The following is a 15647-nucleotide window of genomic DNA, read 5'->3' on the forward strand; positions in this document are numbered from 1 at the left end:
CATTTTTTTGGCCAGATTGTTGTCTCTGTCACCACTGTGCTCATTGTCCTTATTTTCTTTTCTTACTTTCCAACCGCCACCCCACCCTCTTGCACAGTAGACAACCAGCGTGATGAACTTTAGTGCCTGCCAGCACCATGCTGAAGAGGAAGAAGGCAGCACCTTTTTCTAACAGGCCACCTGTGAAGCTTGAAGACAGACAATTCCATCTAAACATAGCCATACATCCTCAGCCAGAGAAAGATGTGATATTTTCAGAGATGCCATATCTGCTTCTGGAGTTAATACGTCTTACAAAATGAACACGTGATGTAAGTTTTAACTGCCAACTGTGAACTTGTAGAGTGCTATCAGCACTGCAAACAGGTCTTGGTTAGTATGTTGTTACCGGAGAATGAAGTGAACACAGTAAGAATAATGGGGTGAGGTCAGTCAAAGCACTCCATTATATGTATGTGTGTGTTTGAGAATAATTAGTTGGCGTATATTGCACTGATAATGTATGCAAAGAATCAAACAGAAAAGGCACATCTTTAGGAATCTGATTTTAAAGTGTGTTATTAATATTGATATTAATATTGAAAACTGTTTCAAAAAGCTAATGCATTTAGGTATTGTTAATTTGACATTGACTGAAATGCCCAAACCAAAGTTGTGACTGACATAAAGCTAATCTGTTTTAAAATGCCATACCTTGCTGCAAAGTTGTTACATTAGAACCTGGGGACTGTACAATTATTATTGGATGTCATTTTTTATTTTTGCTGAAGGGAGGGTAGTCTGACTTTTTTGTGAGAGTAGGGGAGGGTCTTTTTTGTATCTTGGTTTTTCTTACTCCAAGTCTATTTTAGTTCAGCCTTCCCTTGAGAAATGTATTATTTACCGTTTAGCCTCCGGCTTTACAGGTGTAACTTTAATAAGATTCTGCACATGATCACCGTCCATGGTGCCGATTCTGTGGCCCCCATAATGCAGATGTATGACTGTCCATCGGTTATACTGATCAGCAGGATCCCTGCTATACTATTTAAGATAACTTACTGTAGTTTTTAAATCTGATCTCATACAGGCTAGAATACAATCTGATGAAATTCATATTTGTTAGGCTATTTGTTGTAATTCAGGGTGGGGTGAAAATATTGTGGTTCAAGCACTTGGTTTGCAAATTTGGTAGCTGAAAAATGGTGGCTGTATTTTCACTTCTTTGTTTGCCATCAATGTTTTCATATCTTGGGGGGAGGGTATAGCATTTGTTTTGCCAATGTCAAGGGGTGGGTACATCGGAAATATAAATAAGCTGGGGAGTTTCTCACCTTTTTATAAAATGCTAAAGATTCAGTTGTGGATCAAAGGATCCTCATTTGCACACTAAAGGTCCTGGTTTATGGGTAGGATAAAGGATTTTAACTTAATGTTTACATCCTACCTACATTCAGCTTCACTGCATTACATTTTAAGAAATTATTTTTCAATGTTTGAATTCCACAATGAACCAGTGTTTTTGTCTCAGGAATAAGATGGGTGTTGCTGCTCAACCGAAGACAATAGTATTTTTCTCTTAAAAGTCAATAAAAAAAAGTGGGTGCAGGAAATCTGCTCTTAGGACACCCATCTTTTACTGTGCTGTGTCAAATAGAAATGTTTGTATTACTGTCTTGTGGAAGAAGAAAAGATCTTTGCTACAAAACTACCATTGAAATTCTGTTGTCCCCTTGTGTTGTCAGTGGATGTGTGATGTGATTCATGCTCTGAAAGGTCTACAGTGAAGGGATTTTCTAACGCTGTAATTTGTCCCTCATCGTAAACCATTACTCCATGTGAAAATGCATTTATGGGGAAAAAAGCATTTAAGATACTTGGAATTAGGAAAAGGTTAGATGTAGTGATGAAGTACCAGTGCTAAGTGCCATTTCTCAAACTAGCTTCAGACCATGAATGTAGCAAAGTAACTCTCCAAACAGCAATACCCTGGTGCCTCAGTTGAATTTAAGGTACATAAATAGGTCTTTATTTACAGTTCAGAAAAACTCCATTCATATAAAAATAGTACTGTACCTATGTGCAAATTTAATCTTACGAATGGATGTGAATTGTAAAGTGTACAAGATGTGGAAAGGATGCAAGTGTCAGAATTAACCACTTACACTTAAAAGATAAAAGCTGCTTCACACATGGGACATATTTGTTAGCATAGCAACAGACCTTCCCCAAATGAAATTCAAAGTTGTATTATTCAACAACAAAGATGCATATTTAATTTAAGGTCACTGAATTCAAGTCACAATTTGCTCCACATTTTGTGAGACTTATGACATTTCTGACATTCCTTATGCCAGTGATCTCCCTTTTAAATAGGGAGGAAAATACGAAAATCCGTTCCAGCTTTGCTGGATATGAGTTTCCTTAGTTGAAGTTGAATTTAAAGTTAAAGGGTCCAGAGCCAAACGGATTGAAACCCTGGAAGCCCTGGTAGCCTCCATGGAAGTGCTGATGATGATGATGACCCTGCTGGCTCTCCGGATCCATGGGGTCGTCTCCTTGGTCGAACTTGGTTCTCATCTCTAAAAAAAAAACAAAAAAAAAAAACACGCCAGTACAGAACAACTTAACTAAATAAAATCTACTCATATATAGCTTTTGAATTAGAAATCACTTCCTCCAGGTATACGTGGTTTATTATTAAAATATATGAATATATCAATTTGACTTTTTAATATTTCAGTAAGGCTAACAAATAATAAAGTTTAAATAACCATTATGTAATAAGCGTAAAATAATCTTCCAACATTTTAGATCAACTGATGACCAATAAGCTCCATACTTTAAATCAAAAGTTTAGTTTAAGCTATTAGGTTGCAGGTGGTTCAATGCGGGTAGAATATAGAAAAGGTTTGCTGAAACGCGTGTGGAAGTCTCCAAGGACATCTAGTGTACTCGGATCACAAGATTTGACCCTTTTTCACCGGGGCTCCTTAACAGACAACTGAATTTGATCAATTTATGGTGGAAAATGTGGGGATTACGAGCATTCTTCAGTTTGGCCTGATTTCAGCGGTTATTGCTGGAATCAGGCAAAAAGGCAAGCTCAAAAAAGTAATGCACCACATGGATAATGTTTCTTTAATCACTGAAATCTGCGATTGCAAATTCCCGGAGGAACTAAGACACGACTGTCAACAGTAATGTTAAGGTGAAACGTAAACAGAACCCACAACGCATGTTTACGTTTTTACTAATTAATCAAGCACTAACTTGCATTGGTAGGGCTGTTGGGGACGCTAAAGTTGAAAAAACAAACCGTGTATATTAAAATATAGTTCTGTAAGATTGTTTGGATAAAACCATTTTACTGAAATAAAGATATTGCCCAGTAAAATAACGAAGGTCTCAAGCTGCTTAAAATACCAAGTAGTAAGCTGTTCACAGCAGCCCCTCAGAGGTCTGGCATTTGCTGGGAGACAACAACAACAACTTTCCACTGACTGCAGACCACAAACCCATTTACCTGGGTCAGTGAGAACCTCTTTAGCCTGAGCAATGTCTATGAACTTCTTCTCAGCCTTCTTCTTTTCCTCCGGATCCTGGAAGTTGTCCGGATGCCACTGTTGGGCCAGTTTCCTGTAGGCTTTGATAATTTCCTTTTTCTGGGCAGTTCTGTGACAATGGGGAGCGCATTATCAGCACATTTATTAAAGATTAAAACAGCTTCCCTTCATTTCTACACAAGGCGGACCTAATAATACTAGTCCATAAGTGTCAGAGTTACCACATTGATGTAAACCATTACTTCTTTTTTTCCCCCTAAGAGTTATTTCATTGCCTTAAAATATAATCAATCTTGTCAAAGTGCTTTTGAACACAAAAATGTTCAAATAAATGATGTGGTTTCCAGTGCAGCACACCTCCTTTGTAGAGCAGTGGTTGATAAACAGTCTAAAAACAGAACCAAATTACTTTCTGATGCATCTTGTAACCCATTTGTCAAGAGAATACCCCAATTCTCCTCAACTTTCCTGATAAAATCCCCTGTCTGGAAGACACCTATAAGAATGGAAAGAAATATCCCAAACTCCAGCGATCCATGCCCACCTCTTCACTCCCAGGATCTTATAATAATCCCTCTTCTGAGACTGTTTGAGAAGTCGCTGAGCTTTCTCCAGTCCTTCTTTTATCTGACGGTCATTCTCGCTGTGTTTCGCAGCAGTCTCATAGTCCTTAATAGCTGGAAGGAAAAAAAGGAGGACACAATCAGTATTGCTTACTAATCCAAAGCCGCTAATGGGAAGTAAAGTACAGTATTTAAAGACAGTCCTTCAACGGAGGGAAGCACAGGACCTTAAGACCTTGTTGTGGCAAGCATCCACCAAAAATGTTTAAGTGTCTTTGAGCAAGGCACCGAATCCTTCTTAGTCACGAGGTATTGTTACCGTATGTGTCTGAGCCTCCAATAAGATGATGAACCAAACAAAAGACAAGAATGTACATGGATCAGCTGAGAATAATTGCATTATTTTTCAATTTGTGCCTTCATTTCCTCAATTTAGCGATCGTGACGGAAACATTGCTGTGGCACAAGTCTATATCCGGTCCGTTATACAAATGATATTGCATTTATGAATTTATGACTTACAGTAACATTGAAACACTTTGATGACTCACTCAAAGCCTGATCTAAAGTGAATTCAACACAGGAGACCTGTGGTTGTGGAGCATCCCATTAAAAAAAAGAAAACTAAAAAGGCTGTCCACGTTACTGAGATTGTAACAGATATAATATTACTGAAATGTTACTACTAATGCCTTATATTACTGCGTTACAGCAAAAAGCAACACATTACTGTAATTGCATTACTTTTGTAACGCGTTACTCCCAACACTGGTCCTCAGTCCTTAGTAATCCCATCTCTGAAAATGCTTGATCTCATGCCGTTCTTATAAACCACTTTATTCATCATCACCTTCAGATCATGTTGCAGCAGCTCCGGGCTGTTTGTGTTCGCACGTGTTTGTGCTTTGAGGCTTGTTTACCCTGTGAGGCGTACTGAGGTGAATTTAACACCCATGGGTTCTGACAGTTTAAAAGCCCACATGAGGACTGGGATTCCCACCTGCTGATGTGTTCATTGCACATTAATGACAAATTACACACCCTCGGCACGTTATTAATCTGGGGCCGAGTTGCCTGAAGTGATGGTGATGATAATTGTGGGTCTAATTTGACTAAGTGTATACTTTTTTTAATTAAATATGACATGTTAGGGACTTGTTTTGTCCTCTCATTTAAAATAAAAGCTAAAACCATATTTTGGGATGTACACCATCATTATGGATAAAGTGAAAGCAGTTTGCCGATTACATGAACTAAATGGAAACTGATGTGGAGCTTTAATCCATCTCCTTTATCTTTTTTTTTTTTTACATTCTTTTATAGCTGCTATTTTCTTTGCGCGCATGTTCACTTTTACATCGAACGCGTTGAGATAAACGTTAAATAAAACATCACTGTGTCACACTAACCTCAAGTGGGTACGAACAAACAGAATTACATTTCAGCTTGTGCCTGTAACGCACCACGTTAGCTTTTGATGATGTAGTAAATTAATGCATCATATATTTCCATCTCTAGAAATCTATCAACTTGGGATTCAAATGTTGCTTTTCCAAACACTTGACAAGTGAGCCCGAGGGCTTCAGTGTCAGAGCTTGCACAAAGTAAAAACACACTGAGGTTCTTTCCTCGCTTGCACCAGTTTGCTCTTCTGGTGATTTGCTCTGCGCCACAATGGTAGGAGAGGCATAGTAGTAGTTTTGCACTTTTGCAACAGGTTAGCGACGCACTATTCCTGTGTTCTAGGTTTGTTATTAGTTGAGGCACATGCAGTGGTGTAGTCTATGTGATACGCAGGTATACGCAGTATACCCACTAAGAAAGCTCCAGGATTTCCATATACCCACTTAAAAATGCCCAATGACACGCTACCACATACTTTCCATTATAATTTTGATATATTTTGAATTGTCATCTGTGTTTTTATTCTTCACATAAGCTAAATAAAGATATTTCCACCGTAAATTGGTGCGTAAAAGTTTATCCGAGTACAGGAAATGAAGTCGTTGATGCTCAAAACTTCCCTGGGGGAGGACACCCAGACCCCCCACTATGATATGCCCCCCCCCCAAAGGCAGATTCTGGCCAATATACAGCACAGTATACCCACTATAATACATTAGACTACACCACTGGGCGCATGCACATAATTGTTCCCAAAATCTCCCAAATGTCTTTTATTCATCTTTGTTGCTTGCCTGTTTCACTTTATTATGCACTGTTTAACTATTAGACATATTTAGTTGCACCGGAAAAAATAAAATCGTTTTGCGGGGATGTTAAGATGGCTGCTTAAGGGCTCCATCTCTTTCTCCCGTCATTGATTTTCATTGCTTTACTAGCTACTATCAAAATAAATGTCTACTTATTATGGCAATAATGAGAGTACAAATACTGTCTGATTCTTACTAGAACTGTATGACAGCCTTTGTTTAGCAGATTAACTGCCTGCACAGCCACATGAAAGTCTCAGGTATTAGGTACAAATGCTTTCCTGTACCAATTTGGATGATTCACGTCGTCAAACTGTGGTCACACACACAACAGATCCACTGTAGTTACATCAATTTCAAACTTCAATTAGCAGAAGGCTATTGTAAAACAACTACAGAAAATATTTACTCTTGTGTGCAACACACTGGTTGGTTAGGAGTCATCACTTGTCACTAGAGTCTTTCACTGTAGAACATGTAGTGCAAATCAATAGGAGTGTTGGAGCCTGACGCACTGGAAACAGTTCACAAAATTGTGAAAATTGTGAAGATAGACATTGAGTGTGTTCACATGGAAATGAGTATCCTGGTTATGGGGCTTATCCCGGTTTTGATTATATCTGGGATATGATGTTTACATGCAACACAGAGAAACCGGGTTATTCATATCCCAGTATACTGTGCATGATAAATTATGATAACTAGTATTCTGGTAGTCTCGCATTGCCAGACCGTCCTCCACAGTGCTGCAGCGGAGGGTCTGGCTAGTCCACACAATATTCCGGGATGGGAGAGAAATATGCTCTGGTTTATTGGCATTTCTTTAAACCAGTCACAGTCGTCTTGGGTGGGGCTAAGCGCCGGACACAATGACGGTGCCTCTGCAAAATAGCCTCAGGAAGGAACTTCTTTTGGTGGAACGTGCACGTTCAAAAGTTTACATTTACTAGATGTGTCAGGGTGTATGTATGTGTGTATATATATATATATATATATATATATATATATATATATATATATATATATATATATATATATATATATATATATATATATATATATATATATATATATATATATATATATTTTGGCTGGTATCAGACTGAAAGTCATTAGTGAGGAGCAGCTGGAGTGAAAATGATTCTATGGGAACCAGGGTTTGGACATTGCATAAAAGACACTGAGATGGGTGGGAAGGCACATTACATTTCAAACTTAATTGACAGATAAACACAAAATATAGGCATGGATTATGACAACAATATCCATAGTAGAACATCAGGCGACATGTGAAATGATCCCGAGGACACAAACTATTTCTGGCGATTTCACCATCTGCCATCACTGGACTTTTTACGTGCGTGCGTGTGTGTTTTGGCACTGCTACTGAAGAATGGCTTTAGGCTTGATAAACAAGACATTTTGCAAAGTTTAAGCCAACAGTGCAAGGCAGCTCTACGTCTTACAGATTATACCTGCTCCTAACACACTGGGCTTCACATCTAATTTTAATTATACTGTCTGAAAAAAAAATAACCGATGACGTTTGTCCTTTCTGGGTTTTAGACATACATTGTAGACATTTTATGTGGATGTCTACATTAAAATCCCATTAATTTTCTGTAGACACCCAAATTACAACAAATAAAATGATCAGATGGGAAGATGCTTAAATGATGCGTCATTGATATTTTAACTTAATCTCCCTGTGTACTTTTTAGTAGTGTTACAAGGACCCCCTGTGTTAGACTCCTGCCATGACAGCAGTGTGCATTGTGTAGTAGAGTTAGGATTATTACAACATACACTTGGTTGCCATTTTGTTACACCCAGCTAAAACCTTCATAAAAAGGTAGGATTTACTGCAGGACTGTTGCATTTAGACTGCATTCATTTTAGCTAGGTGTACCTAATAAACTGGAAACCGAGTGTAGATTTCAGTAACTTCATTTAAATGGCTGTGTTCTCGTAACCAAAACGTCAGTAACAAAAACAGGTAAAATGCTGTGAGAAGAGTAGAGCTATTTAGAAGAAAGAATCAAATGTGGTGTTAATAAATCTATATAAACAACTGCCATTTTCACAACACCTGTGTCAAAATGTCAGTCCATCTTCAAGACATTGTTAATAGACTTTTCTCAACGGAAATTAATAAATTCCTAGTGAAGATTGGTTGACTCTACAGCATTTAGTGTGATCGCGGATCTGAGTGTGGAAATCTAACAGATCCATTAAATAGATAGATCTTAAAGGACAATTCCGGCGCAAAATGAACCTAGGGGTTAATAACATATGTGTACCGAGTCGACCGTTCTCTGGGATCTGTTTTCATGCTAATCGAATGTGTCTCTAGCTTTAACTACATACAGCTACATCTGACAGGCTTACCTTCCTCATACTCTTCCTCTTGGACGTAGGCCTCAGCTCTGTCCTTCAGCACGTTAACGTTCTCCGGGTCCGACTGGAGGACTTCACCACACACTGAGATAGCTCTGCTAGCCTGCTGGCCCTGCTCATGACACAAGGAAAGCATGTTAGGTAAATGTATCGTTTAATTAAGTAAAAGAGCGAGCATCTCATGGGAGCAGTAAGGGGTCTTACCTGTGCCAACGCATGGCACATACGCTCCTTGGCAAGGAGAGCGAAATGGCGCACGTTGGGCTCGGTCTTCATCACTGCCTCATATTTGCTCACTGCGTCTTCATACCTAAAAGAGCAGGAGGCAGGTGGGTGTTTGAACAACGCAGAATGCAACACACCCACCCACCCACCAACACCCACACCCACCCACCAACACCCACACCCACACACCTCTGCTCTTGGATGAGTTCCTCTGCAGACTGGATCTGTTTGTTGAGCTTCTTGACCTGCTTGTAATGGCTGTAACACTGTTTGTGATCAGGATCCAGCTTCAGGCACTCACGCACCTCACTGCAGATCAGACGAGAGGAAGAAGGTCAGAACAGGCTAATTTTTTACCAGATGGACGTGCTATACTGCCAATTTACTGGGAGGTGGACAAAAATAAGAGGAACACTTTAAAATAGCACAACAGATTTTAACTATGTGGTCATCTTTACGCTATAGTTTGCATTGTTGTTAAACACATATCCCACTATGTGTCGTACAGTATAAGTAAGTGTTGCTGTGGGTCTACTTGTACTTGTGGTGATCATTGCTCCTCATGTGCTTATGTAGTTTTTTCTGTATTAAGCATGTGTCTTCTAGACTTTTGTTGGCCTTTATTGCTTGCCACATTACATCCATTATTTTTTACAGTGTTACTGATTGGCTTTGTTAGCTACATATGCAAGTAATAATAAGATGAATACCAATTAACAGTATGTGCCAGCTATTACAAATCTAAAAATAATATTTTTTATGTGACTTTAAGGCAAAATGAGACAACTTACAGAGGTACAAAATGGCAAGCTAGGTACTGTTTGTGCATTTATGTATGTTTGTGCAAATATTCATAATAATAAAGTGGAAATGTCGAGTCATGATTGAACGATATTTACACTTTGAGGTGTCATTATCGTAAAAATGACCATCAAGGTCAGAGAAAATCTCAACAATAAACAAACTTTATGAGCCATTTACTGCACGACAACTGCATTGTATTGTGAGATAACTTATTTTTACCACCTACTTATCACATAAAAACAAATGCAAGAAATACTTATTCATAAATATCACTTTGCTAATAACCCTGTACAGCACAAAAGTATCTTTAGACAGATAATGTCAATGTACAAAAATAATTTTGATGTAATCTATTGGAGATATGATTGTGCCATATTTGATTCTGAGAGAAACACCTTAGTAATTAGGAAGTTGTCTCATAGTGACAATTCTGGTACCTGGTCACAATGTCTGATACTGATACTGTGTGGTAGCTTCCTCAAGAAAGCAGTCTGCAAGTGGGTCTTACGTGAGGGACATCTCATGGTCTCCAAGATTATAGTAGATGGTGCTGAGTTTGTAGAAAGCCTGGGTATTGTCACTCTTTAACTTGGATGCAGCTTTGAGGTCACTGATGGCCTTTCCCATCTCCCCCATTTGAATAAAACACTCTGCTCGAATCTCACGAGAGGTCACGTCCCAAACGCAGGTCTGTAACAGGCGGACAATATCTCTTACAAACTGCAGTACTAGTTACTATACAAATGCTCTGTAGACTCTGCGGTAAAGATAACATGGGCAACGTCATGCTTGCAGGAAAATTAGGCAATGCTGACAAGGTAGGTATCTTACCTCAATGACAGTGTCAAGCTGGACAGCAGCTGTCACATAATCCTGGCTGTCGAAGCTGCTGCGTGCCTGAGCCACCAGCCGCTGAATTTCATCCGACTTTGTCAGCAGACTCTGGGCTTCCCTCTCCTCTTTGTCGCTAGGGTTGGACTTCAGCTGGAACATTGCAAGGCAAGACATTACTTTGCATGCTTATGGTCATGATAAAAGCAATCTAACTGGAAAAAAGTTAGAGTGACTTAGGAAAATTGTTTTGAGTCCTTCACCAACACATTCCAATATGAGCTCTCATAATTCTGAAGAGATTCTTGTGTCGACTTTGTCTCTTCAAAGCGTTGCCTATCACAGCATTTGCAGTGCTTACCATTCCCTAAACCCATTACAATATAATCATCCTCATCATAGAGGTCATCATATTCACAAGAGCAATCTCAGCTAACAACACATCCTTTACAAATAGACCTGGGTACCCTTAAAGTGTTTCCTGCCAGCTCAGCTTAGGATAAAGCATAATGCATAAATGTGATGCATTAAGCTTGGCCAACATTGTGGACTGCTGAAGCAGCAGCACAGCATGAACCTCTGACAAGGTCCCTTGACATTATACCAGCAAAATGTTGCCTATTTAAAACTGTATAAGCCCAGATGCTTGTTGGCCTCTGCAGAGTAAGGAGGGCTCCTTGCCTGCATGAAGAAGGAGGCATCACACTTGATTGCAAGTATTATATAATTTCTATTACATAAACACTCCCATAAAGTGACAAAGGAATACAAGACTAACTATAATAAAGCTCATCAAAAGTTGACTGGCTTACTTTGTGTTTAATATAAGGAAATGTAATGGCAAGGAACAAAACAGGCTTATGAGGCTTCAGGCCTGCCACATGCCCTCGACACAGTGTGACACTGATATTCACATCATATTCCCACTTAAAATAGGGACTAAATTGTTGCCTGCATGATTACCTCACCTGAGAATACAGGAGCTTTAAATGGAATCTAAGAATTAATAGTAGCTATTACAAGGGCATTTATGTCTTCGGGGAGTGTTGCGAAACTTCTCTTTAAAAATGGTAATTGGTAATTCTAACGGAAAATCCATTAGCAAGCTTCAGTCCTAATCCTTAACGAGCACCTTAAAATGATCCCTGAAGGCCGTAATGACAGTACACTGCCAATTTAATTATTATCTACATCTTTTAAGATGGCTTATGGATGCATGGTATACCTGTTCACTAAGGTCTTATGTGGCCTATGGCATTCATTTTTAACTTCTGTGCTACTTGGTTTCAAAGACTTCTGTTAGTCCATTCACCCCATAACAAAACCTCTCATGTTGTCAACCTCATAGTATAACTGTACAGTATAGCAAAATAAATAATACAAATAAAGTGTGCACACTGCATAGAAAAACAAAACTATCCTTCACCACGATAAAGCTGTTAATAAGTTAAATTATTGCCCTTATGTCATGTTATATTGAAAATACACTAAGCCTAGTTTTCATGCTTGAGTTAAGTTTCACTAAAAAACCAGGCTACAGATCAACACTGACAACTCCTGGTGTTCTCTGCTTATTGAACAAAACAGTGACTTCTCTGTCTTGTTACCGTGGAGTTTAAACTGGATGTTACTATACTTACCACTTTCTTAAAGTCACTCTCTGCTTCATCTAGTCTCCCCTGCTTCAGAAGGAGATTTCCTCTCTGAAGGCGTGCCTGTATGGACAGACAACTTGTTTTACATATGACTGCAGACTACTACTTATCAACACAGCTGACATAACTGACCAGTTTCCCAACATAGTTGTACCTGGGGCTGATATAAAACTACAAATATACCAGTTTCTTCCAATTATTTATGCACAATAGGTGTGTTTCTCACACTGTTCTGTCAGACCTACAATGTAAGCCTGCAGTATGACAAACTGTGTGCAACTATGTGAATACAAATGATTTCAGACAAACTGATGTAAAAGCAGAAACTCACAGATGTGAAGTCTGGTTTTAGTTCAATAACTTTGCTCAAATCTGGCAGTGCAGACTTTGACTTCCCCATTGCCAAAAAGACTGTAGCTCTCCTGTAGTAGGCCATGTAGTTCTTGGGATCTCCATCTGACAAAAGGACAAAGTAAACATGATTATATTAGTCTGGGATTATTTCCTGGTGTAAAAATTAAGTTGAAAAATACATATAAAACTTGGCATGCTTCTGTCACTTACCCACAGCAGCATGGAAATGAGAGAGGGCATCGGCTAGCTGGCCAGCAGCAAGCAGTTTCTTCCCCATCTCCATATGATTGTCCACACTCCCGTCCCTGCCACATTTCACTCCTGAAAAACATGCACAATAATGATATTCTGCACCACAATACGGAGTATATTGCCACAAACTACAGTAACGTTACAGTTCTCCATTATTAATGTATTCACATTAATTGCCGATAAATGACAAGCGGTAGCATAATCAAGTCAGTAACGTCAATGGCGGTTTTTGGCACGGGCAAACTTCAATCTTCAATCCTCGAAGCGGTTTTCTACTGTATTATCTATCATTTCACCGTGTGGGGAATTGGCAAATTGGCACCCCTGCTTGCTGAGAAGGTACCGTGCACACACTGCACAGAGAAGCTGTGTGAGAAGGGGAAAGGGGAGGGGGGAGCAGGGGACAGTTCACCTCTGGGTCGAACAGGTTGCTGGGCATAGGCGCCGATACCGTTGGTGCTCCGCTAATACTGAGCACACACAAAGCTGGCATCTCCAATCCTATCCTGAGTTGAAAGATAGCCTACTTTACGGCTTTATTATCGAGTTGATAGGCGTGTGTGTTCGTGTCGGTCGTCTGAAATGCAAACATTTTTTGACTACACCTTTTTTAAAGGGCGTGCGCCCGTGAGCACCCACGGAGGAAAACAAATCGGCGCCTATGTTGCTTGGTCTCCCAAATGGAACGGTCCGGACAAGGGGGGTACGGGGGATGATAAGGATCTATCGGAGATCTACCCCAACTTTTGGACCGCTCTCAGGATTGCACTTCCTCTGCCAGTCACTGTGGCTCAAGCAGAGAGGAGCTTTTCAAAGCTAAAGTTGATCAAGTCATACCTGAGGTCAACCATGTCCCAAGAACGGCTCACTGGCCTTTCCCTTCAGTATCAATCATTCAAGGGGAGCAGATTTCATATGATAACATAATTGATGATTTTGTATCAAGGAAGACCAGAAAGGTCAGGTTTTAGTTTTAGTTTGTGTTTTCTGTTCTTAGTGCTATAGTGTAACAATTAGATTATCTTTAGTGCATTTTCACATTTATGTGATGAAGGATTTGTGCTATTTAGAATATGTATTCTATATTTTATATTATTGTTGCTCTCTGCTCTTGTTAAATTTTTTATATATCTGATTGTAAAAATATATATATATATATATATATATATATATATATATATATATATATATATATATACATATATATATATTTTTGGCACATTTATATATAGATTATTATAACAACATAAGTGAAATAGAAAATTATATTTCTCAATTGCACAAATCTTTCATTAGAACATTTGAAAAACACACTTAATAGAATCCAGTTATTTAACTATTGCAATTACAACAGGAAACACACTTTTTAAGTTGCACAATCTCCACCTCCAACATTTTCAAAAGACAATGAACACAACTCTGCACAAAATATGGCAAAGTAATCAGAACTTAAAATAAATATACACTATAATATAGTCATTTTGCAAAATTCTACAATTTTGTGTGTTTTTTTTGCTCGAAGGGGGTCTCGCCCTGGGTGTAATTCAATGTAGACATTAACGTTAGCTATCATACGTTTGAACGTATGATAGCTACCGTTAAAACTAAACTAAACTAACTGGTTACTTTAACTAATACGCTAACATCGATTTGCTTCGATATACATTAACATAAATGATTAACGTTAACGTTAGCAAACAGCTATTGGTTACCACTGACATTAGCTAGCCATACAACGTTACTTTGACTACAGGCAGGCTGTCTGAACCGTGATCAAAGTTCTATGCTAGACGTTCAGTAGCTACTTGCTATCGTTAGCTTGCCAAGAAAAGTAAAGTATAGTCAAGTTCTTACCTTCATATCTCATATCAATTAAAACAAGAACATATGGGATGCAAGTCAGTATTTTGCTAGCGACATGGTCGATGGAAACCATGGTGAGATTTGCATCAGACAGGTCCAATCTCGTTACGTCTCGGCCGATGTTATTCTAACTATGTTTCGCCTAATTCTCAACAGTCCCATGTGTTCAGTAGCATTGCTTCTCTTTCCCCAGTCACAGCGGAGCAGGGAACCCAAGCGACCGGTCGTGGGTGACTGTGATTGGCTGGATTCTTTGGAAAACACCGCCCACCTCTCTTGGTTCAACAGAGAATAGCCACGGCAGCACAAGACCTGTCATCTGTGTACACACATGTGTGTGTGTGTGTGTGTGTGTGTGTGTGTGTGTGTGTGTGTGTGTGTGTGTGTGTGTGTGTGCGTGTGCGTGCTCGTGCTCGTGTGCGTGCGCGTTTGTGTTGGAGAAAGTATTTAAATCCTCTAGTCATGTACAACATTGCCACAAAACAATAATCTATAAAAGATATGATTATAGTGTAAAATGTATACTGTGAAGTGCTGATAGTGGTAAATTAGGGAGCAGACATTTAGCAATGGTGGAAGAAATACTCGGATGATTTATGATTTATGATCTATGTAAATATTCTCTATTACAAGTAAAAGTCCTGCATTCAAAATGTTACGTACATAAGTGTAAGCATTTACTCAAACTATCAAAAGTACTGTAAAAGTACTCCTTATGCAGAACTGAACGTTATTATTGATGCATTAACATACAAGCAGAATTATTATGCTGTAGTTAGTCGAGGTGGAGCTCATTTTACCTGCTTTATACTTTTATCTATAACCATGCACATATATTAACTTATCAAGTTTTGTATGTGCAATCGTAATCTGCAAAGTAACTGGTAATTTAAAATGTCAGATAAATGTAAGGTAGACTACTTTTTTTTAATTATTATTTAATGA

At 38.8% G+C, this 15647-nt stretch overlaps 2 protein-coding genes across 3 annotated transcripts in view; one reads left to right on the forward strand and one right to left on the reverse strand.

Annotated features, from left to right (window-relative positions):
* uggt2 (UDP-glucose glycoprotein glucosyltransferase 2) overlaps positions 1 to 1691 on the forward strand; it is a 38998-nt gene extending 37307 nt beyond the window's left edge. Inside the window, exon 40 of one of the 2 annotated variants that reach the window (XM_078261964.1) lies at positions 98 to 1691. In XM_078261964.1, coding sequence (XP_078118090.1) covers positions 98 to 123 — 26 coding nt within the window. In that variant the 3' untranslated portion in view covers positions 124 to 1691. The remainder of the gene's footprint in view (positions 1 to 97) is intronic. The other variant, XM_078261965.1, reaches the window with a different exon arrangement.
* Positions 1692 to 1985: 294 nt separating this feature from the next.
* On the reverse strand, positions 1986 to 14900 carry dnajc3a (DnaJ (Hsp40) homolog, subfamily C, member 3a). The gene is made up of 12 exons (XM_078261966.1): positions 14694 to 14900; positions 12798 to 12908; positions 12565 to 12689; positions 12219 to 12293; positions 10579 to 10731; positions 10256 to 10437; positions 9133 to 9252; positions 8923 to 9028; positions 8710 to 8830; positions 4090 to 4222; positions 3506 to 3654; positions 1986 to 2561 (listed from the first exon to the last, which is right to left on the reverse strand). Exons 1-12 carry the CDS (start codon positions 14773 to 14775, stop codon positions 2404 to 2406), a joined length of 1515 nt encoding a protein of 504 aa, XP_078118092.1. The 5' UTR covers positions 14776 to 14900; the 3' UTR covers positions 1986 to 2403.
* Between the last annotated feature and the right edge of the window lie 747 nt (positions 14901 to 15647).

Source organism: Sander vitreus, chromosome 11, assembly GCF_031162955.1.
Source record: "Sander vitreus isolate 19-12246 chromosome 11, sanVit1, whole genome shotgun sequence".
In the NCBI taxonomy this organism is placed as follows: Eukaryota; Metazoa; Chordata; class Actinopteri; order Perciformes; family Percidae; genus Sander; species Sander vitreus.